This window comes from Rousettus aegyptiacus, unplaced genomic scaffold (genome assembly GCF_014176215.1).
Source record: "Rousettus aegyptiacus isolate mRouAeg1 unplaced genomic scaffold, mRouAeg1.p scaffold_m13_p_2, whole genome shotgun sequence".
Classification (NCBI taxonomy): Eukaryota; Metazoa; Chordata; class Mammalia; order Chiroptera; family Pteropodidae; genus Rousettus; species Rousettus aegyptiacus.
The window spans coordinates 29561088-29587307 of record NW_023416295.1 but is presented as its reverse complement, the minus strand read 5'-3'; the positions used below and the strand labels follow the sequence as shown (position 1 = coordinate 29587307).

At 32.4% G+C, this 26220-nt stretch overlaps 1 protein-coding gene and 1 pseudogene across 2 annotated transcripts in view; one reads left to right on the top strand and one right to left on the bottom strand.

Annotated features, from left to right (window-relative positions):
- Positions 1 to 19241, top strand: part of LOC107503138 (10 kDa heat shock protein, mitochondrial) — a 34194-nt gene extending 14953 nt beyond the window's left edge. For both annotated transcript variants that reach the window (XM_016131038.2, XM_016131036.2), the window contains 7 exons: positions 105 to 167; positions 5635 to 5735; positions 9248 to 9290; positions 9483 to 9569; positions 15069 to 15148; positions 16204 to 16315; positions 16443 to 19241. In XM_016131038.2, coding sequence (XP_015986524.1) covers positions 105 to 167; positions 5635 to 5735; positions 9248 to 9290; positions 9483 to 9569; positions 15069 to 15148; positions 16204 to 16315; positions 16443 to 16574 — 618 coding nt within the window. In that variant the 3' untranslated portion in view covers positions 16575 to 19241. The remainder of the gene's footprint in view (positions 1 to 104; positions 168 to 5634; positions 5736 to 9247; positions 9291 to 9482; positions 9570 to 15068; positions 15149 to 16203; positions 16316 to 16442) is intronic.
- On the bottom strand, positions 6018 to 6136 carry LOC118613960 (annotated as a pseudogene).
- Positions 19242 to 26220: the final 6979 nt, after the last annotated feature.

Here is a 26220-nt window from a genome sequence, read left to right as displayed (position 1 = left end):
TCTCTAGTGTTATTTTGGATTTTATTAAGAATTGAGGTGAATCATAAAAATATTGCATCTTCATTATAACTTTGTATATGCTTTAACCATGAATTTTTTTATAGGATTTCTATAATTGGCCCGATGAATCCTTTGATGAAATGGACAGTACACTAGCTGTTCAGCAGGTAATAATTTTATTTTACAACTCCAGTAATCTAAGCATTTGACCTCCCTTGGCACAGTTAAGTATTCCTGTATCTTTTAGCTCAATCCAGCATCCATGGAATTAATGGAATGCACATTTAAAACTTTTATTAACCTTCATTTTATTTTAAGATGGCATATTAAACTATAATCAAATTTAAATATATTTTAATATCTTAAAATATGTTAATCTACCAAATTGGGGTACCAAATTTGATTTTAGAATGAATTTAGTTCAAAATTAATTGAATGCTAAATTAGAATAACAGTTAAATAGAAATAGCTCACTCATTTGGTGACTGAACACTTGAAAACATTTTATCTAAGTTTTACATTTTAATTTTAGTTACCATCAATTCTTGACTTTTTTGCCCCTTTAGGCTGTTGCTTCTATTAAGTAGCTCACTAAGGCAATGATTATCAAGAAGGTGGGCTTCTGTAGCATATTTGTGTTGAAAAGCCCCTCAGGAGATTCTTAAACATTGTTATTGAGAATGACATCATATACCATATTGGGTTAAAAAAAAAAGTGGTCACTCTTCAAAGTGAATAAAATCTGGAATCTGGGAAAAAATATTTTCCATAGCTACATATTAAAAATCGCATTTACGGGTTAACGTGATGCCTGAAATTGGGTATACTAGTATATTGTATATCAGACTAGGCATTGGTTAACTAACATTTTTAAAGAGAAAATGTGCAATAATGGGGCTGTTTGACTTTATCTTGTTAGCCAAATAATAAAAGTAGATAGCTATTTGGATTTATCGTGTTATATGAAGATCTTAGGAGATAAAATATAAATACTATTGAATTCTTTAAGCATTAAAACCTAACAGAAGCATTAAAAGACCTTTAAAATAGATTCAGCGTAATATTTAGATATTTAGCACAGGAAATGGAAGATCATGAACGAATGATTTTGTTCATTGCCTTTTGAGAATGTATTGTTCAGTCAGTAAATATTTATTGGCTAGCAATGAAATAGGCCTTGTGGAGGATACAGAAATATAAAACTAGAGTTGTATGCCTGGGAATTGGCAAAAATTAAAAGGAAACGTGCAAATATTTCCCCCTTTAAAAGTTTAGAGGTTGTGTCCTGCTACTTTAATTCGTTTATTAGTTCTAACAAATTTTTTTGTGTGTAATCTTTAGGATTTACTACATATGCCATCTGTAAGCAGTTAATTTTACTTCTTCCTTTTTAATCTGGATGCCATTTATTGATTGATTTATGCTCAATTACTCTCTCTAGAACTTCTAATAATACTTTGAATGGAAGTAGCAAAAGCAGACATCCTTATCTTGTTCTTGATCATAGAGGAAAACTTTCAGTCTTTCTCATTTGGTATGATTTTACTGTGGGTTTTTTATTTATGGCCTTTATTGTGTTGAAGTAGTCTCCTTCTAGTTCTAGTTTGTTGAGTGTTTTTGTGATAAACAGGTATTGTATTTTGTCAGTTGCTTTTTCTGCATCAATTAAATTTGTTTTTTCCCTTCATTCTGTTAACATAATATAATACACTAATCAGTTTTTATGTTGAACTGTCCTTGCATTCTAGGAATAAATCCTACTTGATTATGGTATACAATCCTTTTAATATGTTGCAGAATTCAGTTTGCTAGGATTTTTGCAGCAGTGTTCATAAGGGATAATTCATTTGTAGTTTTCTTAAAGTGTCTTTATCTGGTTTTAGTATCAGGCAATGCTCGTGTCATAGAATGAGTTAAGAAGGATACTCTCTTTTTCAATTTTTTGGGAGAATATGAGAAGGATTGGTGTTCTTTAAATGTTTGGAAAAATCCACCAGTAAAACTATGAGATCCAGGGCTTTTCTTTGGTTGTACAACATTGTGAATGTAATTAATGCCACTGAACTGAATACTTAAAAATGTTGAAATGATTATTTTCTCATTAAATGCTCTCGATAGTCTTATCAAAATCATTTAACTATATATGTGAAGGCTTATTGCTCGGTGCTATATTGCATTCCATTGGTCTGTATGTATCCTTATGTCAGCACTACATTGAGTGATTACTGTAGCTTTGTAGTTAGTTTTGAAATTGGGAAATGTGAATCCTCCAACTTTGTTTCCTTTTCAAGATTTTGCCTGTTTTGTGCCTCTTGCAATTCCATACACATTTGAGAATTGGTTTTTCCATTTTTGCAAAAAAAAAAAAAAAAAAAAAAAAAAAAATTGGAGTTTTGAAACAGATGGCATAGAATATGTGGATAGTTTTGGGAAGTATTGACATCTTAATATTTAGTCTTCCTACCTATGAATGAGATGTCTTTCAATTTATTTAGGTCTTCTTTAATTACTTAAGCAATATTTTGTAGTTTTCAGTCTACAGATATTTAACCTCCTTATTTAAATTTATTCCTGGGTATAGTTGGCTCTTGAACAATATGAGGGTTAAGGGTGTTGACCCCATGCATAGTTGAAAATTCCCATATAACTTTGACTCACCCAGAATTTACTGTTGTCTGGAAGCCTTAATGATAACATAAACAGTAAATTAGCACAAACTTTTTATATGTATTATATACTGTGTTCTTACAACAAACTAGAGAAAAGTTATGAAGAAAATTGTAAGGAAAAGAAAATATATTTACAGTATTTATTGAAAAAATCTGTGTATAGATCTACACAGTTCACATTCGTGTTGTTCAAGGGTCAACTATGTGTTCTTTTGGGTATGCTTATAGATGGAATTGCTTACTTAATTTCCTTTTTGGATTGTTCATTGAAGGCGTATAGAGACAACTTATTTTTGTATGTTGATCTGGTATCTTGCTACTTTACTAAATTCATTTATTAGCTTTTTTATCTTTCCTGTGGATTCTTTGGGAATTCTATATAGGATCATGTCATCCGTGAATATAAGTAACCTTTCATTTAATTTTTTTTCTTGTCTAATTGCTCTGGCTAGAACTTCAGTACAGTGTCGAATAGCAGTGGTGAAAGCAGGCATCCTGTCTCATTTCTGATTTTAGGGTTAAACCTTTTAGTCTTTCACCATTGAGTGTGATGTTACCTGTGGGATTTTCATAAATGCTCTTCATCATATTGAGGAAGTTCTCTTCTATACCTAGTTTTCTGAGGGTTTTTATTATGAAAGGGTGTTGGATTTTGTCAGATGCCTTCTCTGCATTAAGTTGATTGTGCGTTTTTTTCCCTTTGTTTTTTAATGACGTGTATTAATACATTGAAATGGTGTACATTGATTTTTTTTTAAATGTCAAACCACCCTTGATTTCTTGCAGCTTTCTTTTGATTCATATTTGTATGGTATGTCTTTTTCCATCCTTTTGCCTTTAATCTACCTATATCATTATATTTAAAGTAAGTTTCTTGTAGACAGTTTATAGTTGGGTCATATTTCTTTGTTCTTCCTGACAGTTTTGTCTTTTAACTGGTGTATTTAGGCCATTTAATATTAATGTGGTATTGATTGATATTTTTAGGGTAGATATACCATTTTATTACTTGTTTTTCGTCTGTTTCTTGTGTTTTTTGTTTTCCCTTTTCTGCCTTTTTAAGGATTGTTTGAGCATTTTAGTAATCTATTTAATTTATTTGAATGTTTTATTATATCTTTGTGTGTGTGTATATATATATTTTGGTGACTGCACTAGAGCTTACTTAATATATACCTTTCACAGTCCACTTAGAATCAGTATTTTACTGCTTTGATGGAAATGTAGAAACTACCATCATATAGATCCTCTTACCCTCTCCCCTTTTGCTATATTTGTCTATATTACATTTACATACTTTCAAAACTCTATCAGTGTTATATATTTTTTGCTTTCATCTGCCAAACATAAAGAACTCAAGGATAATAGTCTATTACATTTATACCCAGATATTTATAATTTCTGTTGCTTCTGATATTCCAAGTTTTCTTCTGGTAGGTATCATGTTTTCCTTCTGTCTGAAGAACTTCCTTTAGTAATTTGAGCAGTTTACTGGCTAGGAATTCCTTAGTTTTATTTCATCTGAAAATGTTTTAAATTTATTTTTTCTTTCTGGAGAGTTTTTTGTTGTTAGATGTAGAATTCTTGGTTGATAGTTCTTTTAGCACTTGAAAATGTGCCATTTTGTCGTCTTCTGATGAGAAAGCTGTAGTCTTTTGAATCCTTATTGTATATAGGTCATGTGTCTTTTTTTCCCTAGTTTCTTTATTTTTAGTTTTTGGCAGTTTGATTATGTGTCTAGGCATGGATTTCTTTGGGTTTTCCTGTTTGGTGTATATCTATCAGGTCAGTTCTCAAAGCCTATCATATGCTAATTAGGGTCATGTCCGTATATGCACTCATGCACAGATCAGGGTTGAGCCCAGGAGTTAATGAAGAGCTTTATGGGATTACTTTTCTGAGCTTCTTTCTAATATTATCTAGATACTCTCTGGTTCCCTAGGGCCCACCTCTTTGGTCCCCCAGCCAGAAATCTCTTACTAGAATTGTGCTGCAGTTGTGGAAAAGCAGAGAGAAAAAAGAAACCGGGTTTGGTCTCACCACTAAAAGGAGAGGAAAGGTTCTTCCTCAGAATTTTGTTTCTTGAATTTTTCTCTTCTAGCTGCTTTTGGTATCACTCTGTAATTGTCTTAGGTCTAGGCTATGAAAGGATGGAGGAAAAGGAGAGGGGAAGAAATCCACTCTCTTTGAGTTTAGGAGCGTCTTTTCCCAGTCCTTGAGCAAGAACTAGTTTCTCCAGTATCTCTCAGTCAGCATCAGCAGTGCTCATTTTTTGGATTCATCCCGAATTGAGTTCATGCCAGGGAATACCAGAGTATTTTATCAGGGAGAGTGGTTTAAACAGGAATTAAGTCATTAAAAGCTTTTGAGCAACCTTTTGACATGAGAGTGCTACTCAAGAAAGATTGTCTGAAAATAGGCAAAATAGATTGCCTTAAAGAATCGCCTAATCTAGATACTTCATATTAATGGAATCATATAATATGTACCACAAGTATATTTACACTGTTTAAATTTCATGTTCATATGAAAATTATGGATTGTAGTTTTATTTAGTCCCTGGTAAATAACCATATCTGCATTTTGTAGTAAATCCTATCCCAAAGAAGTTGAATTGGAGAATAGGTAAGGGTTCTCTCTGAATTATAGTAACTTCTTATTTAATGTCTTCAATAGGTTCTTAAAACTGTGGTGAAACAAGGTATAAAGAAACCAGTTTTACCATGGACTAATTGATATAAACAAGAGTTAAATTCCTATGGCATCTCATCAACATTGTAACAAAATGATGTTATTCGAGGACCTGCTGTACTGACTATGATTCTTTAATTGGTTTCCTATTTCATTTATAACCCATAAGTTAAACCACAAGAGTGGTTATATATTCAAAAATTAAGTATAGTTAACATAAGACTATTATGTAGTATAATATTTTAATTAACTATAAAAACTTTTTTGTTTATAGTATATCCAACAGAACATAAGAGCAGATTGTTCTAATATTGACAAAATTCTTGAACCACCTGAGGGCCAAGATGAAGGTGTATGGAAGTATGAACATTTAAGGTACGTCCTTATGATATATCAAAATAGTAATAGTACTTTTGTTAGTAAAAATAATCCTTCCTGCTATGTGAGGATACGAAAAGACAACCATCTATAAACCAGGATGCGGGCCCTCATCAGAACCAAATTTGCTGACACCTTATTATACATTTCTGTCTCCAGAACTGTGAAAAATAAATGTTTCCATATTCATTCATTCATTCATTCATTCATGGCAAGGCAACCCTTGGTTGACCTCACAGATTACAAGGACCCTGTCATCTTACAAGCCCTTATTTTTTATGTCTACAGCACCTGGTCTTCCTAGGTGGTCTCCCATTCAAGTACTAACCAGGCTCGACCCTGCTTAGCTTCTGAGATCAGACAGGATTGGAGTTGTTCAGGGTAGCATGGCCATAGACTAAATGTTTCCTTTTTAAATGGAAGAAAAAAAAAAAAACTTTAATAATTATGAATTAAACAAAATCATAATGTAACTGTAGGCAAAAAAAAAAAATTCTAAAGTGTTTATATTTTCAATATTATAAAGTTTTCAACTTTGTTATTTACTGATTGTTATCTACATTTATGAATTTGGTCTCTACTTCTTTTTACACAGTTTCTTTAATCATAACCCTTAACCACAAATGCGTTATTTCCATTTACCCACTCATGAATACCTTTGTTTCTCTATAGAGGATCATATCAAGGTCCTAGTATAGGCTTGGTATCTGATGAATTACCTATTAACTACTATGAACTTCTAATTTTCCCTTTGGCAAATAGAGATTATTTATAATCCTGAAGTAATTGGAGCTTTTCATAATATCCTTTGAATGAGAAAATTGATGACTAGTGAATGACTAGTTAACTAGAATTAACTTTAAAAGCAGCTATATCCCAAAATTATTAGGTTGTTTTTTGAAGTTATAAACTTTCCATTGTAAATGGAAGCTGGGGTGAGTTGATAGGTTAAATATAGAGAATCCCATATAGATATATGTTCATCAGGGTTTGTTACTTTTGAGTTGATTTTTAAATAAGTGTCGTAGAAATATGCCTTTTCCTGAATAAATTAGACCACATTTCCTGTGATGAGTGTCACAACTTGTTGATATGTTACTTTTTTTTTGATGCTGCAGGCTTGTTGTCTAGATATTGCAAAGACATAATGTCTTGTCATAACAGTTCAGCAATTTTAAGATGCTAAGACTTCTTTATATTCTTGCTAGTTTCTTGGACAAATCACTTGACTACTTGATCTAGTTTTTTAGAAATACATCTCAATGCATAATTGAAAGTATGAGTATGTAGATATTTCCCCATTGTAAATCAAGATACAGAGCACTTTATTATAATATATCTTTTGCCTTTTTTTAATCAGCTTTGAAAATAACTACTTAGCTAGTAAGATTAATGTTGAAAGTAAGCGAGAGTTTTTTAAAAAAGCGTTATTCCTAACAAGTGAGGGCAGATTTTAGTATACAAGGTTGTTCCAGACCTAAGAAAAACTTTTCCTCCCAGTTTAACTTAGACTATGAAATATGCATTATATAAAACTTACAAACTTCTTCTCATGTGTATTTTATTTAACCTGGGGCTATTGTTTTTACTTTCGTTACTTTTTTCTGAATATTAGGCCATTTTTTTGGTTTTGTATTTATGCATTATACATCACATGTAAATTTTTTCTCTGTCATAGTGTATACATCTTTATAGTTGACTAAGAAGAGTTTTAAAAGCAGCCTTTTAATTTTTGACATAGTTGATATTGATTTGAGGCCTATTACTTGCTGTTAAAGCATTTGATTATGTTATGATGTTAACGGGAATTGAGTCATGGGATATTCAGTCAAATCTCCTACCAGCCCATACTGAATATTTGTAATTAGGAAAAGGTGCCCCTTCTTCTGATTAGATGCGATCCCATGCCAGGATGCATGGCCTAGTGACTAGAATGTAGGCTGGATTTTAGCTCTGGCTTGTCTCTTCTTCAGCTACACAGCTGTATGTGTTAGCTTTGTACTGGATTAACTAGAAGCTGTTAGGTTTGCATTATTGACCACAACTGGTGACCCTAAACAGTGCCAGATCAGTTAGCTTAATTTCGCTATAGGCTATAAGTGCATTGGACTAGATGAGGAACTTGTTTATCATCATCCATCTTTATTACCACTTAGTGGAAAACAGCTCAAAAACACATAACATGCAGTCTACAGATATGGACCAGTAGAGGGTGATGCGGATTTTCAGAAATAGTGTTACTTTTGTAATCTAAGGACAGCATTATAATTGGGCATTGGAAAGGAAATACATATATAGACAACTGAAAATTTGACTTTGTATTTGTTTTCTGCTATTGTAAAGTTTTTATATATATATATATATATGCAGTTTTTTTGTTTTTGTTTTCATGTGGGATTCTTATCTACCAATTAGGTAGGTTTTAGCTTTACATTTTTAGGGAACTAAAGTGTTCTTATTTTTTGGTGGGGAAACACAGTAGTGATTAATTAGATAGAATTTTTAAGGGATACACATTTACTATTTTGACAGCTATAAAGTAAGTTATCTTTGTGAAATAGAAGATTAATAGCCTTTTCATATCAAATAACATCTGTCTAAAAATGATGCTCTCAATGTCATATAATTTCTTCCATTATTCATTTATTCAAAAATATTTTTTTAGCACTTACCGTGTTCCAAGCTTTATAATTCTTGACAGTTTTAGAAGGAAAGTATATTATGACAAAATGCCCACAATCTATTAGGTGACAAAGCGAATTACAAAATTGTGTATAATATGATCCCGGTATATTTTAATCTGCACATAGAAACTCAAATTTGCATGTAAACAATAATTACCTTTTGGAAAGAGGTAGTGGAATTTTGGAGGACTTTCTTCTATGTTTTGTTTGAAGTTTTTATAAAGAACATGTCATTTTTAATCAAAACAAAACTTGTAAAATACATGAGAGTATAAAATATCTAGTCTTTTTTCTGTGTATCTGTTTGTATAAAGATGTATGTATACTTTTTCACATAATTGGAATCTTACTGCAAATATAAACACATCCTTTGTATGTTTATATATATACCAATATTTTACTACTGTCTTTTAGAATGTTTTAAAAACTTTTTTTGTATAGTTTCTGTGAACATCTTTACATATATCTGCCTGCAGTTCTGATTACTTCATTAGAATGGATTCTTAGGAGAATGACTTGGTCAAAAAGTATCTATTTCCTAAGTTTCATGGTAAATATTTCTAAATTACTTCCCAGAAAAACTACCAATTTTTAGTGTTCAGAGTGATCAGCTCACTGAACTCTGATATTGAACATTGTCAGTAGTTTTGAGTTTTGTTTATTAATCTGTATGTCTTTGTAGGAAATGTGCCATGTAAATCTGGGTGGTGGTAATGATGGTGATGTGGGAGGAAGGATGGTACTGATGGGATTCTGTTTTGACAGTATGCTAAAAATAATGTGGAGAATAAATAAGATTTTTCATTTATATATTTGCATTTTTAGGCAATTCTGTCTTGAGCTAAATGGACTTGCTGTTAAACTTCAGGTAATATTTTCTTTAAGTTAAAGCTATAATTGAAAGTTCTGATGGTTTACCTATTTTTTTGTAACTTAATGTGCTTACAAAGACTTATCTAAAATTTCTAAATATTCTAGAATTTTACATGGAAATGTAACCCAGTTGATAAACTTTTCAGTTATTATTTTACATATTAAGGAATGTAACTATTTTTAACAGAGTGAATGCCATCCAGAGACATGTACTCAGATGACAGCAACTGAACAATGGATTTTTCTTTGTGCAGCTCATAAAACTCCGAAAGAGGTGAGAATTTATAAAATAGAATGACTAATAAAATGTCATAACCTAAATCTTTCCAGGACAGTGATAGTAGACTGATTTTTAGAGTTTTTAGTTTGCCTTTTGGTTTAGAGTTCTTTTTTGGAAAAGTTATTACCAAAATGCTGTTTAGGATTTCTTATGATTAGTATCATTTTTCATAATTGGGTAATAATATGGGCTAGAACTCACTTTATGATTCATTGGCTATCACAGAATAAGATCTGTCACATTGTGCTGATAATCTAATGTGTAATGGGTGAGATACACCAGTTTAGATTTTTTGTTCAGTCACAGTTTCTTTTGATAGGAACAACTGTTGATGATTACTAGCTGATGCTTAGTCTATTGACTAGAAATGTTACTTTTGAACCTTTTAACTTTATAGGCCAATATTTTTTCTTTACATTTCATTAATATTTTTACTATTAATTTAAAACCCACCATTATGATTTTCTTCTTCATAATTTGGTCCTACTTTATTCATGTTTGTTTTCTCAGTTATTGTCAAGGAGAGAATATAGGAAGTAGAAATTACTTACAGAACATTTTTTAAATTTTAAATTCTTTCTTCATATGATGTCTTAATATACACTCAATTTTCCTTAGTTATCTCAGTAATGTTCTTTACAACTGGTTTAAAGTATGTGTTGCTTTTCCTTTGATCTGCATTTCTTTTTAATCTGTAAATAATGACTAAATACTTTTTACTTAACACTGATCTGATTGAAAATAAGTGAGTCCAGTTTTGTGAAATTATAGACATTCACATGATCATTATATTGACAGACCTCTAAGGCTTGAAGACAAGTGGTTCCCTAGTTGCAAAATCAATATCTGGTGTTCTTTTGTTTGAAAAAGGTAAATTCTCCAAAATAGGGAGTATTTGGTACCTGTCTAAGCAATTGGTACTTATTTGGAAGATCTTTTTCATTTGGGGTGTTACTTTTTTTGTGTTAATAAATTGAAACAGTATTACAGCTATATATGACTCTTTAGCTGGGGAGATCCACATAGGAGTTTCATTGATAAGTCACTGAATTTGGCTACAAAGTGTAGTGAATGGTGTGATAATTGTAATTAAGAAACTAAATCAAGAAGGCTAGTTTCATTTTAGCAAGTAGAAAAGATACACTATGCAGTTTTTGATGTATTATGAGATTTATATGTACTTTTCATTGCCATGTTTACTTTTTTCTTGATTAATATTAAGTATAAAAAATGATAATCATCAGCATTACATCCTATGAGTAACTCTTAAAATTGCAACATTCTTGCTGAAGACCAGCCTCTTTGAATTGTCCATGTGTCAAGGAAGGATAATAGTAGAATTTCCCAGTGGTAGTTATGTGGAATGGATTTCTATAAAAATATAAACTAAAGAAACTATTAAAAGGGCACTTTTTGAACTCTTTGGAATAAGGGCGCATATTCAGGAAATAATAGAAACAGACAGATTGGTAGCTTAAAAAGCTGCTCTTATAAATTAAAGCATTGGGCAGATTCTGAAGTGGAACCAAGGTACTCAGCACCAGTGATCCTTTACTCCAGCAGTCCCCAACCTTTTCAGCACCAGGGACCAGTGCTCCTATGAAAATCTAATGCCTAATGATCTGAGGTGGAGCCGAGGTGGTGATACTGGCGCTGGGGAACAGCTGCAAGTACAGATGAAGCTCTCCTCTCTGGCCGGCTGCTCACCTCCTGCAGTCCAGCACAGTTCCTAACAGGACATGGACTGGTACTGGACCAAGGGCCCCTGGGGTTGGAGACCCCTGCTTTACTCAATATCCTTGAAAATTTAAGGCATTGCAGCAGTTAGTTAATTGCACAAATAGTGATTGTAACAATAGTTACAATCACTGCAAGCTCTTTCAGTCACATGTAGATTGTGATCACTTGCAGTAGCATTATGAGTGTATATTTTAAAAAATATAAAAGTTTGTGAGCACATTATTTACAATTTTGTGACTTATTTTGTCAACTTTTTTCTGTTACAAATGATGCAGAGTAGATCAGTTAACCTAGAATTGGGGAATGGTGGAGGGAGGCAGCTAAAACAAGGCAACTCCAAATATTTTTTTCAGAAATCATTTAGAATTTTAAAGTTATGCTGTCTGATTTAGTAGTCATGAACAGCATGCGGCTATGGAGCACTTAATGTGAGTACGCAAAATGAGATGTGTTCTAAGTGTAAAAATAGATGCCAATTTCAAATACTTAGTACAAAAAGGCAATGTAAGATGTCTCATTAAGAGATAACTGGATATTTACTTACAAAAGGCTGAAGTTACACCCCTACCTCACACCATATACAAAAATTGGCTAAAAATAGATCAAAGACCTAAATGTAACAGCTGAAATTATAAAACTGGGGGGAAAATCATAAGTATAAATCTTCATGTCTTTAGGTAGTAATTTCTTAGATATGACAGTAAAAGCACAGTGGAAGAAAATATAGATAATTCATATTTCATCAAAATTAAAAATTTTTATGTTTCAAAGGAGTGTTGGGACGTAAAAAGACAACCCATAGAATGGGAAAAAAATATTTTTTGCAGACTATACCTATGGTAAGGGTCTAGTATCCAGAATACATGAGGAATTATTATATCTCAATGATTAAAAGATAACCAAATATAAAAATGAGAAAAAGATTTGAATAGACTTTTCTCTAAAGAAGATACACAGATGGCCTATGAGAACATGAAAGATGCTCAACACCATTGGTCCTTAAGTAAATGCATATCAAAATCACAATGAGGATGAATAAACAGAATGTGGTGTATACATACAATGAAATATTTTCATCCATAAAAGAGAATGAAGTTCTGATATAATATGATGAACCTTGAGGACATTATGCTGAGTGAAATAAGCCATACACAAAAGCCACACACAAAATCATATGATTCTACTTTTATGCAATACCTTCAAAGGACAAATTTATAGAATTCTGGAAAGTAGATTAGAGATCGCCAGGGGCTGGGAGGGTGAGGGGTATGGGAAGTTATTGCTTGATAGTATAGAGTTTCTGTTCGGGATGATGAAAATCTCTAGTTGGAAACGGATGGCATTGGTTGCACAGCAGTGAATGTAATTAATGCTACTGAATCATACATTAAAAAATGGTTTAAATGGCAAGTTTTATGTTGTATATATTTTACCACAATGTTTTTTAAGGAGAAAAAAACATCCACAATAGCGTACACTTCACCCACTAGCATGACTAAAATATGAAAGACAGATAATGACAAATATCGGCCAGGATGCAGAGAAAATGGAACCCCTCATACATTGTTAATGGGATCCTAAAATACTGTAGCCACTTTGGAAAACAGATTGGAAGTTCCTCAAAATGATAAGCATAGAGTTACCATATAACTTAGTAATTCTACTGTATATACCCATAAGAAATGAACACAAGTATCCACATAAAACTTTTACATTAATGCTCACAGTTACATTATTCATCACAGCCCAAAATGGATACAGCCAGTTTCCATCAACTGAAGAGTAGTAAAGCAACAAAATATGGTATATATATACAATGGAATATTATTCAGCCATTAAAATAAATGAACTCTGTAGAGGGAGAAATACATTTTACAGCATTTTTGTATATTAAAAACATTAAAGTCTAAAAAGATTTTGAATTAAAAGTAATAAAGTGATGATTTATGCTGCACTGTAGATGAGCCTTGAAAACTACTGATACCACACAATTTTAGGAAATATCCAGATTAGGCAAATGAATAGAAGACAGAAAGTAGATTAGTTGTTGCATAGGATTAGAAAGAGGAGAGGATGAGAAGTGACTGCTAATGAGTACTGGGGTTTCTTTTTGAGGTAATGAAAATGTTCTGGAATATAGTTGATGGTGGTTGCACAATTTTGCAAATATGCTAAAACTATTGAATTGTGTACTTTAAAACAAATTTTATGGTATGTGAATTGTATCTTAATTTTAAAATACCCCCCCCCAAGCTCAAATAATTTTTATTTCAATTATATGTTGAAATGATAATTTTGGCTATACAGAGTTAAATAAAATACATTATTAAAATTAATTTCACTCATTTTTACTTTTTTAATGTGGCTACTAGAAAATTTTAAATTAAATGTATGGCTGGCATTATATTTCCCTTGTAAAACCGTCCATGGTACACCCAAATGACCAGTATATGACTTTGAATATTTATTTTTGACCAAATCACCTATAATCATATATATGGAGAAATATAATTTGTTTAGTAAATATAGGTAGTGAGTCTACTAACCATACATTCCTGTGATGTATAGTTAGAAAAATACCTTTTTTGTTGTTTAGATAATCTATATTTGCCATGGCATTATGCTAAGCCATATTTAGCAGTTATTAATTTACATTTCTAAATTACATTACATTCCAGTTTTAGTCTCAACACTTGAATAATATTCTAATTACTGCGTAGAGTTAGAATCATTGTTATTTTCTCTAGTTCATTGTTTCCTTTAGTAGACTCCCTGGTTCATTCTCCTCACTCAGTTCTTTTGAGGGCAGACAGATGCTTTTTCCTGTCTGCCCTCAGAAGAACTGAGTGAGGAGAATTACTTTGCAGTTTTATTTTTCCTTTAATAGGTTTACTGATTTGCCGTGAGACAATAGGTTTCATTGTTTCTGATAGATGGTATAGGATAAGACAGGTTTATTAAATTATAAAGATGAATTTCACAGGAGGTCAAAGAGAAAATTTTTTAGAAAGCTGCTGGAATAGTAATAGGGTGCCAGGTACGTAATAAGGGATATTTTCTAGGATGTTAGAAGGCAGTGATCCCTGTTCGAATTTGTGAAGAGAAGGAAGCTTCTGAGCCTTTTTATAAGGTATAAATCAGTTGACCAGGAGTCAGTATATTCTAGTATAAACATCTTGTTAAGTCCTCCTTTCTAATTAAAGGATCTTGTGTAAATGATTGACTGTCAGTCAATGATAATCCCTCCTGCTGTGTGTTATTCTCCAGGGCCAGGGCTCTCCATCTCATGCTTTAGAGTTGGGATATTTATGTGCTAACTTGCTTGAATCTCTGATCTTTTCTCAGCTGGAGTGCTTGTTTTGAAAGATTCTTTATTCTTGCCTACAGATTTTTAAGATCTGGGAAGAAGTCTGTGCATGCACACTGATCAGCCTCTTTGTAAAATCAGAGGGTTAGATTAGATAATCAGATGTTCTTCCTAGCTCTAAATGTTTTCCTCTAGGTACAGAGTTGGGAGTGAGAAATTAGGAGACTGATTCATGTATCTTCCAGAGGCCTGATATTATAGTTCATGGGGATAATAAAGCCTTATTAACGTAACATTGAATTTTACAGTCATTCTGATATTGTGAAGCACTTTTTTACTTAGACTATACTCACTCAGGTTTTTGGAATGACACATACATAATTAATATACCTAATCTAAGAGGTAGAGTTCTTTGTTGATGCGTTTTTATATCCTTTCTTTTATAGTGTCCTGCTATAGACTATACTAGACACACACTTGATGGTGCTGCATGTCTTCTGAATAGCAATAAATATTTTCCCAGCAGGTAAACAAAACTTTTAAACATGGTCTTAAACTTTTTGGATTTGATTTAAAAGATTGATGTTTTTAAAGCTAAAACTAGGTTTTGCTGGTTGAGGCATTGTATTCTTTATACCTTTTTTTTTTTTTTTTAAAGCTGTCGTATATTTCACTTGTGCAAAATTATTATTAAAGTTTGGAAATTAGGGTTTTGGTTAAACTGAAGGCAGCAAGACTTGGCTTCCAAAGCTCACAGGCCAGTTCAATCAAGGGTAGTGTCTACTGCTGTGCATCATTCTCCAGAGTTCTCTCTCAGATTCTTTAGAGTTGGGATATTTAAACACTTGCTTATTAAATTTTTGTGATGGAGTCAGCCTCTTCTTTGACGACATGCCTAAAGAGCAGTCTCCTTTGTCGGACTGCTTATTTCTGAAGGATTCTTATTCTTGCCTTCCAATTTTTAAGACCTGGAAAGAAGTCTGTACATACTGTAATATATTATTGTCAAAGTTTGTGACTTGCCTTTTATTATATTAAGATATTGTTACCAGGTGAATAGATTTGGAATTCCCTTTCCCCTGAAATATCATTAACTCCAAAGAGCTCATATAAAATATGTAAAAAATACTGGTTTTTGCCTCAGTATCCTATATACATTTTTTTATAAAAGATCAGAAATATTCAGACAATTTTTTTTCTAAAAAAAAAAAATTGAATTCTATAGAATAAACCGTATTTCAGTAGTTTTAATCATGTCTGGTAAACAAAGTATTAATGTTATAAACATATGTTTTAGTAAACTTTTTTTTTTTAATTTAATTTCATTAAACTTTAACAACGTTTCAAAACTATAATACTGAATTTCTTAGGCACTGTGGTTGCATAGAAAGAGCACTGGTCCAGGAGTGAAGAACAGGGATTTTAATCCTGCTTTTGTCACTTACTAGCACTTTGACCTTGGATTGGTCACTTGTTTTACCTACATGTCAGCTGCCACACTTGTAAATTGAGAAGATTGGAATATATGATTCTTAAGATCTGTCCAGCTCTACGAATCTGTGATTTCTTTTCTGTTTTTAGGGTTAGCATAAAGGAATCCTCTGTAGCAAAACTAGGATCAGTATGCCGTAGAATTTACAGAATATTTTCACATGCTTATTTTCATCACCGGCAGATATTTGATGAATATGAAGTAAGTACTTTACTAATTATACTTACGCATTCTTACCAGAACGACAATAATACATGTTGATATTGTGTCTAGTTATTTTGGTTTGGGATAGTAACTTAAAATAACATTTTTTTCTTCCTCTCTACAGAATGAAACATTTTTGTGTCATCGGTTTACTAAATTTGTGATGAAATATAATTTGATGTCCAAGGATAACCTGATTGTACCAATTTTAGAAGAGGAAGTTCAGAATTCAGTTTCTGGTGAAAGCGAAGCATGAAGGGAATCATATAGAAAAATGTACTGATCACATAATTAACATTAATTATGTACTGTATATATATCATTTTAGACACATCAATCATGTATCCATATTATAGCCTCTTTGTTTATTTAGTATAGGTAGGTTTTTGTATGCTGAGTGTTGCCTTTTAAAATGGGAAATACTTGTTAAGTTATTCATGAGCTGTATATTCACCAGTGTGGCACTCATGGTTTTTAAATAAGATTAGTATTGTCTGTTTATTATGCCTGTTAATAAAAGAATTTACAGTTTGGTAAAGTTGCTGCTAAACAATCATTGGTTCACAATCCTCATCAAATAAACCCATTTATAAAAAGATGAGTGAGCTTGAGGTTTCATACAAGCCATTTACTAAAGAAAATAGTAATGTTTGGTTTTACCCCTGAGTTTAGATATTCTAGAAAATTCTATAGTACATAGTTTAATCTTAACTCTTAACTTTTCAAAAATGAGATAAGTGTTTTAAAATTCTATTTATAGTTTTTGATATACATATGTGATTATGTGTATATCCAAATGTAAATCAAATGAAGCATTAGTAATACTTAAATATCTTAATGCTGCATAAAGTATATTCTAGACCCACATACATGGAAAGGATTTCCATTTCTGCAACAGTGGACTGTTACATACAAGATGGCGATAATGATAAAATACATAAATGATGTTCCCACTGGAAACCTGGCCTATCCTTCCCCTTTCCTCATTTCCCTTAACTCCTGCCCTAAACTACATTAGCTGAGGAGCTTTTCACCAGACTGTGATTTAGTGGTGGCTTATACCTATTTATATTGTATTAATTGCTTACAGATTATACCTCATTAGCAATTATATTACACTACAGGAAAATGTATTGGCATAGGCTCTTGCTTATATTTGTTTTGCAGAATTGTTCTAACTACTTGGAAAACAGTCTTTAAAATAGTTTGACTCTCTCTTAGTAATATTAATCTTTTCATCTAACTATCAAGACAGCATTTAAATAGAGTTGAAAATTATTGTAGTATTTATTTTACGAACCCTCCCCACAATGTTTATTTTTGAATTATATGCAATGTGAGATTTTTTGCAATAATTTACAGGTTCCAAGAGTTTATGAATGGTCATACGTTTTTTGGACTTGTTATAATTCAGTGTCTTAAAAAGGATTCAACCGCAGAATTTATAGACTTATTTACTGAATGCAATTTTTAAAAAAGCACTGGAGCTATTATTGCTAACCTGGTTGTAATGAAGCACTAAGATTGGGTAAAAAAAATTGTACATGTAGTAAAGAACGTATATATATCCCTCTCTTAAACAGAGTTAAACATAAAGAACTTCTCTTTCAGTTAAAATGATTGTTTTGAGAGGAAGATGAAAATGTATTCATCTTACTTTGTTTTTTCAAATTGAGCAAATGTTTTATACCAAATTATGAGATGAGTATGTACAGTAAAAATGTGGGAAATAGTAACATACCGAGAATGTATATATATACTTATGCCTTTCCAAGCCTGCCAGTATATTTGATTTTGGAACATTTCTATCCTAGCAGCCAGTCATTACTTTGCCCCAACCTGCAAATATCTTTTAAGAAGTTGTATGGTCCTAGTGAAAAGAATGTTGACTTTAAAATTATGCATTTATATTAATGTCACTATAAACCAATGGGAACATTAATTTTTACATGAACTCGCTAAGTATTGAGAGACTAAACTACTAAATTAATAAATTATATATAGCAATGTAGCTGTTCTTACTAAGGAGTGTCTCAGTGGATTTCTGTTGCAGTGGCTGGGATTGGCAATCTCGTTAAGTATTTTGAAACATTTTGAATAATATGGCTTGGTGTTAAAGGAGAAATAAATTTTTTTTTCTTACTCATTCCATCTTCCCTGTACTGTGTTTGGAATTGATTGTTACAACAACAAACAAATGCAAAGGAAACGTCAATATATAGTCTTGTTTTTGTCTGCATATTGATATCTCCTTCATACTCATTGCGTATGAAGTTGTCTCATTATACTAGGTAAGACCTAAATGAAACAGTTACTGTTTTCCCTTAGTACTGTTTACAGAATTAAAAAATAAACATGTATGCGCCTCAATGGTATTGAAAAAAATTAATAACCCTGGCAATCCATTGATTTATATATAATGTAAATGTTCTAAGAAGAGGGGAATAGAAAATTTATAGTTCTGTATAATAAGGAAGTTAGGCTCCCCTTTTTGTTTGAATTATCCAATATAAATCTAAAAGTTAAAATTTTCTTTCCATAAAATTATTTTGACCATAGAATCAACTTTTTCTCCTATCATATCTAGGAAGATAGTTAATAATTCATATTCTCATTAATATCATAGTTCTTTTGTGTTTACAGTGTCTTTTCTCTGACTCGAGGTCAAATTTGCATTCTAAAACAGTTTCTCAGTTGAATTCTTAATGAGTGAACACTTTTTAATATCAGAATAACATTAAAAATCCATGATGACATAATTAACAAGACCTGTGTTATGGTTTAAATACATTTACTGTCTAATGTCAGATTTATTGTGATAGGACTGTTTGTTTCCTGTGTACTTTGCCCTCTTCTCTATATTATATCTTTTCACCTAAAGGCTTCCTATAATTTTATTTGCACAATTAAATTTTATATTTTATATTCTTTATTTTCTGAATACTTCTCGGATGTGCTAAAAGTTTCTGGGTGTGATTCTTCCATACTATGCACATGATTTAGTAAAAGTAGTTGATTTTCATTTCTTGAATGCAGCTCAGTGTTAACTAAAACACATGTATTGGTACAACACAGTTTGCAGTTTATTTGAGGTGGTCAAGCAGCTCACAGTGCTTTCTGAAAAACTACGTTGTCAGTGTAGGCTCAACTATAAAGTCAGATAACTACCAAATGAATCCACTGGAGGGTTATATTATTGATTTAAAAAATTCATCTAGGAGCCTCACTTTTAACAATTGAGGATGTATATTTTATAGGATATGTCGGCTGGGAACCTAATGTAATTAAGCAAAGATAATACTAAGTTTTCATAGTAACCTTAATTTCCAGACGATAAGTACAATTGACATTCCGAACTTACATCCATGAAGGCAATGTGTCAATTAAGTGATATAGAAACTAGGATCAATTATAGCATCAACATTCAAAATTAGTAAGATAATTATTCATTTTTAAAATAATACCGGTATCTTATCCTCATCTGTTCTCTGCTATAAACCTTGGTAAAAGCAGTTTATAATTCCATAAATAATATATTTACTAGTTTATTTTGTGTGGACCTTATGAGAGCCATCTGTATCTTTTATAACAATTAGAAATCTTTATTTAAAAATTGTTAGGGGTTATCAGATTTTCTGCCTTTTCTGTCAAATAATCTCAAAATGTGCTTTATGTAAAAGAATTTTCTACATCTTCACCAAAGGCTGATTTTAATATTTTGTTTTCCCTTAGTATCAATAACTAAAAGAAAATATTTTTTATAATACTTTATACCTTGTTTTGAAAGTAAGAGGTTAAATCAATTAGCAATGATAGGAGTCTGCTCTTGTATTTTCCCTTACTTTCCTAGAGTTAAAGTGGATCAAGGGGAGTCAAAGGAACAAGGGAACCCAGAGATCAGGAAACAGTGGGTATGGTCATGATTGCACTAGCAAATGAGGTACCTTCACCCAATTCCAGTGAATTAATAAAATTTTTAAAATTTTGTGTGCAAATTCTTGCTTAACTGCCTTAATAAAACAAAACAAAACATTGTTTTTAAAATCAAGTATAAAATGCAATTCTGCAGATCTTGGATTCTGATTGTTGAGATACTATCTTAATGATTGTATTGTTTTCATTGTCTGCTGTAGCAAATTACCACATATTCAATGGTTTAAAAAAAATACTACAAGTTTGTTCTCTTACAGACTTGAAGTTAGAAGCTTGAAGTCAATTTTACTGGGCTAAAATTATGTTCCTTCTTTCTGGAGTCTCCAGGGGAGAATTTTTCCTTGCATAGTTTTGCTGCTGGTGGCTGTTGGTATTCTTTGGTTTATAGCTGCATCATTCCAGTCTCTACTTCCATAATCCCATTGCCTTCTCTTTAGTGATCTCTCTCTCTACCTTCCTCTTATAAGGACACAATGATTGCATTATTGGGCCCACTCTGATAATCTAGGATGATTTCCCCATCTCAAGATTTTAAACACCTTTGCAAAGTCCTTTTTACCATATAAAGTAACATATTTATAGGTTCTAGGGATTAGAAAGTGATGTTTTAGGAGGCCTTGATGCAGCCTGCCACAGCATTCCTCTCAAATTGATGTTGTTAATCTCAAAAAGTTCTTTATGCTATGGACTTAATTTTTATCCTGATAGTAGCACCTTTTATTTCCTGCATGTTATCTACTTCTTTATGCCTCGTCAAAACACATCTCATTTAAGTTTTTGAAAAAGTCGAACTTGAAATTATTTTCTGTAGGTAGCCATTTACTATATCAGCCTTGTAGTGATCTGTTGATAGTTCTTGGCATAATCTTTTAGATGAAGCATAAAACTAATCAATCTGTGGTTCAGAGACCTTGACTACCAAGTTTGTGACAGAGTAGTAGAAATGGAAGAAAATGGGGTGGAAGAATATTTTATAAACCTCTTTGTATATCAGAAAATAAAAGGAGATTAAAAAAATACAGATTCCTGGCCTTCACCTTTGGAAGCTGATTTAATCAGTTGAGAATGGGAGAGCCTGAATCTGGTTACAAAAGCTTCATGGGTGAGTAATGTGCTATCAGTTTTGGGGGAAAAATGGGAAATTTAGGAGATAAGATACAGGGTACATTTCTTTCAAACCAGTAAATAATAGTAGCCATTGTTTTCTCAGGGGAAAATCAATCTGGCAGTAGCAAAAACATTCACCTCTAAGGTAAATTCCTAGAGGAAGGAGTGAGTTTGGGGGATACCGTCTGCTTTTCCCAGGGTTGCAGAGCATGATGAAGGCCACATATAGCAAAATGGAGAAAGGTTGACTTGGCTGATGTTCTGCCTCTAACTAGCTTCGTAGCCAGAGTTGGCCGTGTCTTTGTTTTTTAAATGTGGGAGCCTATTTGAGGCATGTTGAATCCCACAATTTTATGGAATTCAAAAGTCTTGTTTTATAATGAAACTAACACTATTTGTGAGGACCTTTAACCATGGCATTGAAAATAACATTTTGTACTTTGGTTTGATTCAATTGAGGTTAAATGAGGTAAATTCTAACAGATTTGTAATTTTTGGGTTCCATACAAAGTGAGAATGCTGCCATTGAAGAATTTCAAAGTGCTTCTCAGATAGATATGGGTGGGTATACAGGAAATTCCTATTTTTTATTTTCTGAAGAAGTGAGTATATCCCATGCCAGCTGGTCTGGAATCTTCAGGGTACTTATGAAGGACAGCAATTTTTTGCCATCAGTAAAATGCTTGTTTAGCATATTCTAGGCTGAAGAGCATATTTATCTGGGATCAGTAGAGATTTTAAATTCATTTTTATAAGATCATACTTGAATCACTTAGATTTGCTTTATTTTGGAAACTGAAGCTAAACCGAGAGTTGGCAACTTAGCACAACTAAAAGAGCTCTATTGAGTTGGTATTTAGCAAATCCCAAGGAAAAGGTTAAAATACATTTAGAACTAGAAAAGGAATCATAGAAATCATTGAGTTCAGCCTCTCTCTTGTGTACTCTTGTTTTACAGATTTACAAACAAAACAAAACCTCAATAAACAAAGGCCACAGAAGTTAAATGTCCAGAATCCCCACAAATAGTGCAGAACTGAGTCCTCAAATCCCTGAATGGTGTGTAAGTTAATGTAGTAGAGGTGAAGAAAGGAGAAAAGTTCGTCTGATGGGTCCTAGGAAACCAGTATCCCCTCCCATAGGACCTCTCAGTAGGCCCAGTACTGACTGTAAAGATGCACCATCAGGTAATCTTCATTCTTAAAATACCCAAGTTAAGTTGCATTTTAGATAGGATTTTCTGGTTGACCCAAAGGTGATTCTTGGAGCCAGCACTTACATTGTAATCATCTGAGTCTCTGGGAGTAGACTCTGGTTAGAATTTAAGAATTGTGTGAAATTTATTCCTCTAATTAGGTACATCAGTGTGTAGTACAATAAAAAATAAGGATGTTTTGGGGCTTCCCAAACTCCTGGTTTATTTCCAGGCCTGTCTTAATCACTACTGTGATTTTGGCTGGTTATAAACAGTCCCTTCTCCTGCTTACAATTCTAAATTAAAAATAGCCAGTCATTAACTGGCTAAAATCCCATTTGCCTTTAGCTTTCATTAGCTAATTTACAAGTATGCCAAAAGCTTCACAATGTACCCATTCTTTCCCAGAACTTCGTATACAACCAAGTACTAACCTGTTGGATTTCTCAGTGCGCTTCTCTGAGTCAGAATTGCACATTACAGTTGTCACTTGGCCCTAGCCTTCTCTATTTATGCATCAAGTGATCTATATAAAATATGAAATTCAGTCTATGATAATCTAGATCTAGCCGAGAGCATAACTTGAGAAATTGGAAGCCATTAATATGGATGGCGTATTTCACAAATGGTTTCTCTTGAAAGAAGCCTTTCTGATAAGAATGCGTTTGCATCTATCTAGTTAGGTAAGTCAGCGAAGCATTTTAAGGGCCGTATTTACAATCTGGGAAGCAAATTAGAAACATAAACTAGATAACAGTTATGTAAATAGCACAGCTTTCTGGAGAAAAGAAATGAGACTAATGGAGAATAAAGAAAATGTGATATTTGAAACCCTAAAAGGAGAGGTGTAAATTATGGAAAAGTATATCTTTATAGATTTTCAGTTTCTTCTTATATAAATTTGGAATATCTTACAATTTATAGTTTTTAAATTCTATGAATTAAAAAAAATGTCTTATCATGTCTAGTTAGAGATAAACTGTAAGTTTTAGCCACAACTTTTATTAAAACATACTTTTTCTTTATTCACATTAAGATTTTTGTAAGCTGTATTCACAGCCTGTTCATTTAGCCATCAATGAAGATTTTCATTTGGTGCTGCGTTTATAGTTATTTTGAATATCTGAACAGTGAAATGTATTAATATGACAAGATTTAAAATAATGTGATGATTTGGGGGAATTAGGAGGAGCGAGATTTTTCAAGCATTGCTTGGGACGGGAAATGTAGGGTACATGCAAAATGAGCCTGTTAGTTGGTGAAATGATTATGGGTAGAATTAATGGGGTTCACTATTTCTGAATAAGATGCCAACTTTTAGGGCAAAGATAGAGACTAAGTTCTTGTTATTTTACAGAGCAGATACAGAGTACTCTCTGTGGGAAGAACCCACCAATACAGAATGGAAAACTTGGATTTAATAGGGTAATAGCAAGTAGAAAGTGACCATATTGACTGGTGTCACATTTCTGAAGATTCAGTAGAGACCACAGTCTATGAAGTGAGGTGTTAAATATCAGAAGGAGGGGCCCCTTGAGTGTGCCCTTCTGGCTGTCAAGGTCCTCCGAATCCAAGGCATTATTTCCTTTGCTACTCCTCAGACTGCTCATTTGCAAGACTCTAGGGCTCACCAGTACCATAGAGCTCATTTTATACTCAGAAATAAAAATCACTTTTCAGAATTAGAATTGAGTGTGAAAAGGGACTAACAGGGTAGCCTGGAAATGCAGTGGTGATGGCCAAAGAGAGGGCAACAGATAGGAGCAGATTTCTCATGATGCAAATATTCTCGAAACCTACGGGAGAATAATTTTTTTATCCTTATGAGTTCCCTATTGCCTGCTCTCTCCCAATGCCTCTGACACCCTATATATACTGATAAGGACCTATCTGTACTCCCTAATCTCAGGTCCTGATTCAGCCATCTGTTGCTCTATAAGGTCTGAGATAGTCTGGTTCTGAGAGTCCCAAGATTTTAAAGGCAATTTTAAGATCTTTGTAGGCACCAGATTCACCCACTATAATGGGTTAATAAGACCAACTATATTAAAATATAGTCCCATTTCACATTAAATATAATTTTTATATTTAAAACAAATTCAAACAGCTTTTTGTAATTGATTTTTAAGAATTGGGTTCTCTGTGGTTTACTTAGTTTACAATTGGCTATAATTTCTCATCAATCAAATATTCTTTGGAATTTCTTAGAATTAAGAAAAGCTAATTTAAAAATTATTTTCAACATTAATGACATTTTTTGAATATGAAAAGAAATGATATATATTATATTTTATAGATATTTAATATTTTAGTTTTACAGTTTCATATTTTATTTTTATTTTTAAAATTTGTTTATTTAAATTAGTTCCAAGTATACAGTACATTGTTTAGACATCATATTGTTCATAAAACAATGCCCCCAATTGCGCCCTCCCTCCCCTGGCCCTCCACCTAGCCATCATATTAATGCTAACTGCATTCCCTCTGCCATGCTCCCCCATCCCTGTGACCATCTATCAACTATTAATTTGTACTTCTTCAGTCCTTCACCCTATTCTCCTAGCCCCTTAACCCATGTCCCCTCTGTCTATCACCAAAATATCCACTATATTTGTGAGTCTGTTTTTAATTAGTTTATTCTTTTTGTTTCTTAGATGTTGCATATAAGTGAAATCATATGGTATTTATCTTTCTCTGTCTGATTTATTTCACTTAGCATAATAATCTCTAGATCTGTCTATGTCTTTGCAAATGGTAGGATTTCACTTTTTTTAATGGCTGAGTAATATTCTTTTGTATATATGAACCATAATTTCTTTATCCAGTCATCTGTTGATGGGCATTTAGGTTGCTTCCAACACTGTTTCATATTTTAGAGCTCACATATTTTTTAATGGGTTTCCAACCTTTTTCAGGACCCCTGAAAATTTCATAGGTCCTCATGTTTAAAATGATGTTTATAATTTATGACACAAACACATGCTATTATTAGAAATATTATATCAAGTATCATTTGCTCAGGGAAGCCTTCCCTGACCTTGAATATATTAGATTTGTCTGTTATACGCTCTCCTAGCAAACTTTGCTTTCTACAAGAGTAGTTCCATAAACTATAATTATATAACTGTGTTTACTATTATTCATCTACTATCTTTCCCTGCTAGCCTATTGATTCCATAAAAGCAAGACTGTGTCTTTTTGCTCTGTAGTCCCTGGCATGGCATCCGACCAAGAGTCAATAAATATTTGTTAAATGAATGAATGGATGAGAATATGAACCTGTATCTTCTCACAAGGATTCTGTTTCAAGAGAAGGGCCTTACTGCTGTTAAGAGCCCAAGCATTAAAAACTAAAAAGTATTCTTAAAATATATCCTCCCTCCTCTACCTTTTATGAAGGATATGTGCAGCATACACACGATTTGTTCTGGGCTGCTTAGCATCTGGTTTTGGGTCTCTGGCTCTTCTGGACATCTGTGAACTACCTAATATACTTGATGATAAATCTTTTATTAACCACATGGATTATATTTAAATGTTTGTGGAAATTATATTCAAATTTTAAAGATGCCCTGTATTTATTCTGAGATTTCCCTAAGTATATTTTTGTCACCACACTAAAAGCAACTTTAGAAACTTAAAACTAGACTTTAAAAAAAAATAATAA